The sequence below is a fragment of the Cydia pomonella genome, chromosome 26 (assembly GCF_033807575.1).
Source record: "Cydia pomonella isolate Wapato2018A chromosome 26, ilCydPomo1, whole genome shotgun sequence".
Taxonomy (NCBI): domain Eukaryota; kingdom Metazoa; phylum Arthropoda; class Insecta; order Lepidoptera; family Tortricidae; genus Cydia; species Cydia pomonella.
The window spans coordinates 8,713,822-8,725,087 of NC_084728.1; the positions used below are offsets into that span (position 1 = coordinate 8,713,822).

Here is an 11,266-nt window from a genome sequence, read left to right on the forward strand (position 1 = left end):
CTTCCTTGAAAATTTCGTATTTTTTTTTAAATCCAAAACTTATTTCTATGTTAACTTTTATCTTAAACAGGACATCGGCGTATCTAAAGACTTGAACGAGAACTTCCGAAAGCACATGTCCAACAGCTCGGAGCCGTCCCTGCACATCGATTTCAGCATCCAGGTGCTCTCGTCCGGCTCCTGGCCCTTCCAGCAGTCATCTTCCTTCCAGTTGCCTACAGAAGTAAGTGAAAATCCACAGATTTTATCGATTATACAATAACAACACCTATTTATAGGGGATTGCCAGCCTCGTGTTAATAAATGGCCTCGTGTCCTCGGCCTTTAAGTCATACTCGACACACAAAATGTACTTCTCAGCCGTTCTATATGAGGGATGCGCTTAGTTAAAATACGTAATTACAGTGTAAGCTGTAGTTAGAAAGGGACAGATACATTTATCTCTAACTTCGAGGCGTCCTTGCACATCGACTTCAGCATCCAGGCGATCTCTTCGGGCTCCTGGGTCTTCTAAAAATCCTGTTCCAACTGCCCACAGAAGTAAGTGGAAATTGTTAAAATCACTTATGTACAGGGGATTGCTAGCCTCGCGTTACTAAACGGCATCTTTTTCTCGTCCATTAATGTCATACTCGATTGGAAATTCCCCAGTTGTTCTATGCGACATGCATTCGTATGACCAGAATAGAAATTGACAGCTTCGTGTTACTAAACGTAAACGGCCTTGCGTCATTGGCCTTAAGTCACATTCAATTTCATTTGTATTTTTGAAGTGAAAACTTCTTTAACTGTATGGAAGGTAGAGGCAAGGAACATAATCTCCATATACCAAAAAGTGTCCGACAAAAAACCATAAATCGGTGGCGCTACAATACCTAGAATACTTGAGATAAAAATAAAATCATAGACAGCGCACTTCACTCCGTCAATAACGCCGGTTCAACGAACCTAGGTTCGCCTACTTTAGCGCTACTCTGGAGAGATTTGGAACTATTATTTATAGCTGACAGCTGTACACAGTTCTGCCTACCTTCCATATTAAACTGTGTACTTTTTATGACGAGGAAAAAATGTTAAACTCGCGACAGATCACGTGACCGACAGATTCGTCAGATTGAAAATTCGTATGATTATTGTTGGGTTTTTTTTTATAGGACATTATATCTATAAGGCTTGTGTTGAGGGTACTTAGACAACGATATATATAATATATAAATATTTATAAATACTTAAATACATAGAAAACACCCATGACTCAGGAACAAATATCCATGCTCATCACACGAATAAATGCCCTTACCAGGATTTGAACCCGGGACCATAAGCTTCATAGGTAGGGTCACTACCCACTAGGCCAAACCGGTCGTCAAAAATTGAAATGAATATTATATTTTACCACATACATGATAGTACTTTTATAGGGAGCGTGCATGAACTGTAGGAGGCAGCACAGGAGCCGTCAGATTTGGCGCGAGGCGTAAATGTGATGTTTATTGTTCCGATGTAGCCCACAAGATGGCAGAACTTACTATGCACAAGAAAACACGTGACGTGTAAATGTACATGTTTATGGTTCCGATTCAGGCCCCAAGATGGCAGACCCTCCAACGCGTACGGTCCCTATACTGATAATCAAAGCAATTCGTGCAAAATTATTCCCTAGCCATTCCAAAATATCAAAAACCGTTGTTTTTTTAATTATTTGACTACATGACTTCGACGACCGGTTTGGCCCAGTGGGTAGTGACCCTGCCTACGAAGCTGATGGTCCCGGGTTCAAATCCTGGTAAGGGCATTTATTCGTGTGACGAGCATGGATATTTGTTCCTGAGTCATGGGTGTTTTTTATGTATTTAAGTATTTATAAATATTTATATATTATATATATCGTTGTCTAAGTACCCTCAACACAAGCCTTATTGAGCTTACTGTGGGACTTAGTCAATTTGTGTAATAATGTCCTATAATATTTATTTATTTATTTATTTATTTATGACTAATTTTCGTTTGTTGTTCAGCTCGAACGTTCCGTGAGCCGCTTCACAACGTTCTACTCGTCTCAACATTCGGGCCGCAAGCTCAACTGGCTGTATAACATGAGCAAGGGCGAACTCGTCACTAATTGCTTCAAGAACAGGTCAGTCTCAATTTAATTTTATTTTATTTATTTAGGATTACCAACAGATAATACATCTTACATGCTCTTAAATCTATATGACAATCAGGAATGATGCTTATCTAATTGTAGGTAACCACATCTTATATAAGTGTCTTCTACCAGTGGACATGCAGTAATCTTACGGTTAAATTAATTAGTACCAGTACATTACATTAACTAATGCTATTCGTACAACTAGGATGATGGTACGAGTAAATAGTTGATAACAATTATTAACTACTTATGTACAAATATTTTATATAAATATTTTATTAAGTATTTTTAAGTCATCTGTGAATCTGTGGCGAATTACTTTGTGATATCCAGTGAGCCTCAACAAGCATTGTTTGTAAGAAAAAGCGGCCAAGTGCGAGTCGGACGCGCCCATGGAGGGTTCCGTACCATTAATGACGTATTAAAAAAAACTACTCACTAGATCTCGTTCAAACCAATTTTCGGTGGAAGTTTGCATGGTAATGTACATCATATTTTTTTTTTTTAGTTTTGTCATTTTCTTATTTTAGAAGTTACAGAGGGGCACATATTTTACCACTTTGGAAGTGTCTCTCGCGCAAACTATTCAGTTTAGAAACAAAAGATGGTATTAGAAACCTCAATATAATTTTTGAACGTATGGGTTTGATGAAAAAAAAAATTAGTTTCAGTTGTAAGTATGGGGAACCCCCAAAATTTATGGTTGTTTTTTTTTTTTTATTTTTGTGTGAAAATCTTAATACGGTTCACAGAATACATCTACTTACCAAGTTTCAACAGTATAGTTCTTATAGTTACGGATAAAAGTGGCTGTGACGTACGGACGGACAGACAGACAGACATGACAAATCCATAAGGGTTCCTTTTTTTCCTTCAGAACCCTAAAAATCATATCTTTATTCGGCTGGAATTAGGATTGCCAGCCTCGTGTTACTAAACGGCCTGGCTTCCTCGCCCTTTAAGTTATGCCTACAAAACTCTTTATTTTCTGGCCCTTATATAAACGAGTTTTGATAGAATACACCACATATCGCTTTAGTTACAATAAGTAGGAATTGTAGGCTTAGCTTGAGCGTTCTCGCGCATTATTGACCGAGCGTCAGCGAAGGCGTCCGTTTTGTCTTGGGCTAAAAGCCTTTGTGTGTTTGGATGTTTACCTCTGCAGGTCGAATTCTGTGAGCTGGTTCGGTGTTTAGAACACAGGCGACGGAAAACGTCGTTTCGTTTTTTGGAAAATGTTCAAAATGACGATAATTATATATGTATATTGTGAATTCGCTGTGACAATTACTCAACGAAATAAGAATCCCATCAAAACATTTTCATGTAAAATGTTGCCAAAACGTAACCATTAGGCTCGCACTGTCAAAAAATGATGAGATCTTGTAGAGCCAAGCTTCTAATATACAAGCCATAATTTCACAAACTACACCATATTCAAAATATATAATTTGTTAAAAAACCAAATTTATCTCGCCCAGAATTGGGATTCACAGCCTCGTGTTCCTTAACGGTCTCGCTTCCTCGCCCTTTAAGTTATAAATAAATAAATTAGTACATTACGATACAAGTGCGAAAAATAGGAAATTCGAAACGAGTGGCGATAAATTAAAACACGACCGAAGGGAGTGTTTTAAATCGACACGAGTTGCGAATTACCTATTCGCACATGTATCGTACAACGTTTTACAGTACATATGGCCCTAATATATACAGTACATATGGCCCTATAAAGTAGCCCCATATGTACTGTAAAAATATTATTAGACATTATTACACAAATTGACTAAGTCCCACAGTAAGCTCAATAAGGCTTGTGTTGAGGGTACTTAGACAACGATATATATATAATATAGAAATATTTATAAATACTTAAATACATAGAAAACACCCATTAATCAGGAACAAAATATCCATGATCATCACACGAATACATGCCCTTACCAGGATTTGAACCCGAGACCATCAGCTTCGTAGGCAGGGTCACTTCCCACTAGGCCAAACCGGTCGTCAAATACAAGTTATAATCGACGAAATTCTTTATTTTACTAAGGGCTAAAGTAAATATTTCCATCTGTTTCAGATACACGCTTCAAGCCAGTACGTTTCAAATGGCGGTGTTGTTACAATACAACGAAAATACAGCGTGGAGCGTTCGCCAGCTAGAGCAACATACAGGGATTAAGGGTGATTTCCTCGTTCAGGTAAATAAATAATAAATAAATATTTAGTTAACCTAGCCATAAACAAAGCTAGTGCTAGTATAGTTTACTTAGTGCTGGACCCGGGTACGTCCTTAAACTACGTCCACAAGAGAGGTATGGGCACTGTGAATGTCATCTCGCTCTGTGTGGTAGGGCACAGCCAGTGGATGTCATTTCAGATCTAGAGCAGAGCCCAACTGGGGAAGTACCTCCACCTTACAGAAAACAGCAGCCAAATAACACTAGACCCTACTCATAGTGTTGTGTTCCTGCCGGTGAGTAAGGTTGCCAGAGCTCAACGAGGGTGGGAGGGGGTTAGGGTCGGCAACGCGCATGTAACTCCTCTGGAGTTGCAGGCGTATATAGGCTACGGATACTGCTTACCATCAGGCAGGCCGTATGCTTGTTTGCCACCGACGTAGTATATAAAAAAAAAGTGCAAAAATATGTATCAAAAGAATCTTCTCATAAATATGGTACTACGCTCTTATTACACTGGAATAAGATGCTATGGGACGTATTTTTGAGTAAGATGTGTACACCCATATTTTAACACTTGACTGTACTAGGCGACGCTAAACATAGTGTTTTTTTTATTTCCGTTAATCTCAAGGATGCATTCCTGAGCTTAAATTAAGTAAATGTCTCAAAGACATTGGTATTCTATTTAACTCCATTTCGGAGATAATAATTTATTTTTATCTTATAAGGCCCTTACGATCGTGTACACTTGCCTTAGGGGCTGTTTACATATTGATTAGTGTTTAATACGGGTTTATACATTTGCTACAAAACGTAAGTACTATCTCGGACGATCGATGTTCGAAGTTTTCAATTGTTTGGTTGGGTTAAATTATAACATATGCAACATTACTTTTTACGATAATAAAATGTGTGTGTATATATATATTTTGAAAATTACGTACTTACCTATACCCTGAAGTTAACGGAATTAAAAAAAAAACCGGACTAGTGCGAGTCGGATTCGCCCACCGAGGGTTCCGTACTTTTTAGTATGTGTTGTTATAGCGGCAACAGAAATACATCATCTGTGAAAATTTCATCTGTTTAGCTATCACGGTTCATGAGATACAGCCTGGTGACAGACGGACGGACGGACAGCGGATTCTTAGTAATAGGGTCCCGTTTTACCCTTTGGGTACGGAACCCTAAAAAAACACGGTGTATAGATAAATGATAGAATGGTTTTGAGATGAAAAAAAAAAAACAACGCACATAACCTTAGAATTTATTTTTCTTTCGATACATAAATACCTCACTTGATAAAAAAAAACGTTGTCAATTCCTCATTCCTTCCGTGGGGTGTTTAGGTGCTGCAAATCCTGCTGAAGGCCAAGCTGCTGGTCTGCCAAGAAGACGAGTCCGAGCTGACCGAGTCATCCATAGTGGAGCTCTACGTAGGATATAAGAAGTAAGTTCTAGTCTATGGTTACTTGTCTACATGGGTGGGTATTATAGCCTGGGCCCGGGTATGTCCTTAAACTACGTCCAAAAGAGGTATGGGCATTGTGAATGTCATCTCGCCTTGTGTGGTAGGGCACAGCACAGCAGATGTCATTCCAGATCTAGAGCAGAGCCCAACTGGGGAAGTACCTCCACCTTACAGAAAACCGCAGCCAAATAACACTAGACCCTACTCATAGTGTTGTGTTCCTGCCTGTGAATAAGGTTGCCAGAGCTCAACGAGGGTGCGGAGTGTAACACCTCTGGAGATGCCGGTGTTTATAGGCAACGGTAACCGCTTACCACCAGGCGGTCCGTATGCTTGTTTGCTACCGACGTAGTATTAAAAAAATGAAATTTCTATTAAACTTCACTTTAGAAAGTCATATTTGTAGCTATGGTATAAAATCCTATTCCTAAATACTTAAGATTGTATTTTGTACGCAAGTTCTACTAAACAATTAGTACTGACAAAGAGAATATGAAATAGAGGTGGATTGTCAAAGAAAACTTTGTAGCCACAGTAAATTTACTGCCATCTTTCGACACATGATTAAAACTTTTATATCGCCATTTGACTTTGATCCTTATTCTCTCATTGATATGTGTTAAATTTGTTTCATATCTAAAAGTGGCCCCATCTATACTCTGTATCTTTAGGTATTTAAATAAAAGTAAACAAACAATTTGTACATTTTCGGGTAGTTTTAATATTTATTGGTTAACCGACCAAATTCAAAACCGCCGTGATCTATCACTGAACGATCTGACTTTAAACCTACATTATTTGATCATGTAATGTTTTCATCTACCCTCAACCTGAGGGTAGATTTTGTTCACCTTTTTTATAGTATTTTATGCAAAAGTATATAGCCAAGACGCGCGAGCATACCTTGTTACGCGCCCGGCCCACCCCGGGCCGCGGCCGGCCGGTCGGCGACACCTCCTCGTAACTCATGAGGCCCTGGTACTTGCTACTTGCTAAATTAATTTTTTGGACAGTTTTTTCTCAATTTTGGCCACCGTAGCCTACGGAGACTAACAAGCAACGCTAAGCGGTCTTCGTAGTCTATGGGTGTTGCTATATTACGGGTGTCACATGCGTGTTTCTGACTTATGAAGTAATTATTTTTACTATGCAACCAAATGAATATTTTGTAAGTTGGCGCAATGCACTTAGTTTAAAACTGTATTCGTTTTGGTTTTGTTAGGTTGGTAGCCATTAATCGCAGTAACGTTATAGCGATTAAAAGCACAAGAGCTTTTATGAGGAATAGACAATATAGACTTTTCTTGAAACCTTTTATGTATGTTCTTATATTCGTGTTAATGAATGCATAAATGACAGATAACAGTAGAGGAGTAGGAAAAATACCTAAAGATACAGAATATAATAGATCAAAGTACAAAGGTATAGCGACATCGTTTTGAGCGATGGCGCCACAACATTTAACCGATGCCCGGTAAGATGGCGCCAGTTTCTAACACATATCAGTGAAAGAATAAGGATCAAAGTTTAATGGTCGTTCTAAAAGTTTTAATCATGTGTCGAAAGATGGCAGTAAATTTACTGTGGCTACTAAATTTTCTTTGACAATCCACCTCTGTTACTGCACTGCATAGCGCAGCGTTATATTTCTATAAATTAATTTTGATTTTAGCCTTAAAAATAAAATCAATTGCTATAATATTTAGTATATTTATTTATTATTAACATGGTATTATTAAAATTGCAGCAAGAAACTAAGGGTGAACATTAACATCCCGCTGAAGACCGAACTGAAGGTAGAACAGGAGGCCACACACAAGCACATCGAGGAGGACAGAAAGATGCTTATCCAGGTATGTCACCAGGCTTATTTCAGATCAGCGGTCTTCAAACTACGGCCCACGGGCTGAAAGCCTAGAAAATAGATAATAGCCGGGTCCACACAGAGCGAGCATACGCGCGAGGCAATATCCTCACGCACAAACCGGCCAGTGTAGACGTGCCTCGGCCGACGCGGCGCGCTCGGGCCGACGCGGGAAGCACGTCTACACTGGCCGGTTTGTGCGTAAGGAAATTGCCTCACGCACAAAACCGCTGGTTCAATTGGTTTGGTTGGCTGGCCCTAGGTACTGGAGCCATTTCTAAGTTTTTCTTTAGTTTATGGATATAAATATATTGAATGTTGTTCTCAGGCGGCGATCGTCCGGATAATGAAGACCAGAAAGACGCTGAAACATCAACATCTCGTAGTGGAGGTGCTCAACCAGCTCTCGTCGCGGTTCAAGCCACGCGTACCCGTCATTAAGGTACTTCATTCTACACTACACTTCAACATTTCACCCTGTATATACAGGGTTAAGGTACTTCCTCATTCTACACTACACTTCAGCATTACACCCTGTATACACAGGGTTAAGGTACTTCCTCATTCTACACTACACTTCAGCATTTCACCCTGTATACACAGGGTTAAGGTACTTCCTCATTATACACTACACTTCAGCATTTCACCCTGTATATACAGGGTTAAGGTACTTCCTCATTCTACACTACACTTCAGCATTTCACCCTGTATACACAGGGTTAAGGTACTTCCTCATTCTACACTACACTTCAGCATTTCACCCTGTATACACAGGGTTAAGGTACTTCCTCATTCTACACTACACTTCAGCATTTCACCCTGTATACACAGGGTTAAGGTACTTCCTCATTATACACTACACTTCAGCATTTCACCCTGTATATACAGGGTTAAGGTACTTCCTCATTCTACACTACACTTCAGCATTTCACCCTGTATACACAGGGTTAAGGTACTTCCTCATTCTACACTACACTTCAGCATTTCACCCTGTATACACAGGGTTAAGGTACTTTCTCATTCTACACTACACTTCAGCATTTCACCCTGTATACACAGGGTTAAGGTACTTCCTCATTATACACTACACTTCAGCATTTCAGCCTGTATACACAGGGTTAAGGTACTTCCTCATTCTACACTACACTTCAGCATTTCACCCTGTATACACAGGGTTAAGGTACTTCCTCATTATACACTACACTTCAGCATTTCACCCTGTATACACAGGGTTAAGGTACTTCCTCATTATACACTACACTTCAGCATTTCACCCTGTATACACAGGGTTAAGGTACTTCCTCATTATACACTACACTTCAGCATTTCAGCCTGTATACACAGGGTTAAGGTACTTCCTCATTCTACACTACACTTCAGCATTTCACCCTGTATACACAGGGTTAAGGTACTTTCTCATTATACACTACACTTCAGCATTTCAGCCTGTATACACAGGGTTAAGGTACTTCCTCATTATACACTACACTTCAGCATTTCACCCTGTATATACAGGGTTAAGGTACTTCCTTATTATACACTACACTTCAGCATTTCACCCTGTATACACAGGGTTAAGGTACTTCCTCATTCTACACTACACTTCAGCATTTCACCCTGTATACACAGGGTTAAGGTACTTCCTCATTATACACTACACTTCAGCATTTCAGCCTGTATACACAGGGTTAAGGTACTTCCTCATTCTACACTACACTTCAGCATTTCACCCTGTATACACAGGGTTAAGGTACTTCCTCATTATACACTACACTTCAGCATTTCACCCTGTATACACAGGGTTAAGGTACTTCCTCATTATACACTACACTTCAGCATTTCACCCTGTATATACAGGGTTAAGGTACTTCCTCATTATACACTACACTTCAGCATTTCACCCTGTATACACAGGGTTAAGGTACTTCCTCATTCTACACTACACTTCAGCATTTCACCCTGTATACACAGGGTTAAGGTACTTCCTCATTATACACTACACTTCAGCATTTCAGCCTGTATACACAGGGTTAAGGTACTTCCTCATTCTACACTACACTTCAGCATTTCACCCTGTATACACAGGGTTAAGGTACTTCCTCATTCTACACTACGCTTTAGCATTTCACCCTATATAAATATTTGACGACTGGTCTGGCCTAGTGGGTAGTGACCCTGCCTATGAAGCTGATGGTCCCGGGTTCAAATCCTGGTAAGAGCATATATTTGTGTGATGAACACGGATATTTGTTTCAGAGTCATGGGTGTTTCTATGTATTTAAGTATTTATAATTATAATATATTATATTATTATATATATCGTTGTCTAGGTACCTACAACACAAGCCTTATTGAGCTTACTGTGGGACTTAGTCAATTTGTGTAATAATGTCCTATAATATTTATTTGTTTATTTTATATATATATATATATAATAATCATCAGAAAGGCTGGAACATCATCTCGTAGTGGAGGTGCTCAACCAGCTCTCATCTCGGTTCATATAAGTACATTAAAAAGTACAAAGGTGAACTTATCCCTATGAGGGATCTCTTCCAGATGTTCATATGTCATTGTAATAACCTCAATATATGTATATTGTATACACCTTAAAACTTGATGAGTTGCCTAAGGTAAAATTAACAATTTTTTATTTTTTTTTATTTTCAGAAATGCATCGACATCCTGATAGAGAAGGAATATCTGGAGCGCACCGAGGGAGAGAAGGACACATATAGCTACCTGGCGTGATTGCATCAGACAATGTATATGATTATATGAATTAATGAATATAACAATATTAATGTATGCAATTTTTATTTATTTAATATACCCTTTTTTATCACTTGTCATATCATGCGTCACTTTCGCACTTATATGCTTGTTAGAACGTGACAGGCATGATAACATATGATAAAAAAACCGACCATCTTAGCCCTACTTATTTTCGACACACGAATTTGCTTGAAATAAATTATGTTACTTATCAACAAATAGAATAATTATATAAATTGTTTTTAGGGTTCCGTACCTCAAAAGGAAAAACCGGAACCCTTATAGGTTGGCTGAATTTGTAAATTTTATCTTCCTTGACATTTCATATATTCTATGTATTGTAATTAATTGACTGAATTTGTAAATCTTTCTTGACATTTTTATCTGTTTGCATGTTTTTATTTTTTAATTTCCTGACATCTATTTTTCTAGTGTGTAAGCGAATTGATCTAGTGCTGTAAGCTTGCACTGTGTTAAATAAATAAATGACTTAGACCATCCATCCGTCTGTCTGTCAAGACCCTTTATCTCGGAACGCGTGAAGGTATCGAGTTGAAATGAAAATCATATACTCAGGTCTACAGCACTTTGAAGATGTGAAAATATCAAACTTCTAAATTGAAGTTAAAAAAAAGATAGCCCGTTTATGCTGCAAAAAACCTATATTTCGATACCTTCAAAGGAATCTAATTTTATAGGGTACTTCCTGTTGACCTAGAACTAATAAAATTAGGCAATTAATATCATCTTACACTACATGGACAAATATATAAAACTATTTTATAAAAAATAATAGTTTAAGAAGTTAGTGTACGGAA

At 38.4% G+C, this 11,266-nt stretch overlaps 1 protein-coding gene across 7 annotated transcripts in view; it reads left to right on the top strand.

The window, feature by feature from the left end:
- The window catches only part of LOC133532108 (cullin-1), a 35,737-nt gene extending 25,256 nt beyond the window's left edge, over window positions 1-10,481 (top strand). For 3 of the 7 annotated variants that reach the window (XM_061870609.1, XM_061870608.1, XM_061870614.1), the window contains 7 exons: window positions 71-223; window positions 2,019-2,137; window positions 4,236-4,356; window positions 5,688-5,788; window positions 7,557-7,662; window positions 8,002-8,169; window positions 8,740-9,834. In XM_061870609.1, the coding sequence (XP_061726593.1) occupies window positions 71-223; window positions 2,019-2,137; window positions 4,236-4,356; window positions 5,688-5,788; window positions 7,557-7,662; window positions 8,002-8,169; window positions 8,740-9,819 (1,848 nt within the window). In that variant the 3' untranslated portion in view covers window positions 9,820-9,834. Of the gene's footprint in view, window positions 1-70; window positions 224-2,018; window positions 2,138-4,235; window positions 4,357-5,687; window positions 5,789-7,556; window positions 7,663-8,001; window positions 8,170-8,739; window positions 9,835-10,343 lie in introns of those variants that run through there. The other 4 variants (XM_061870611.1, XM_061870612.1, XM_061870610.1 and 1 more) reach the window with 4 other exon arrangements.
- Window positions 10,482-11,266: the final 785 nt, after the last annotated feature.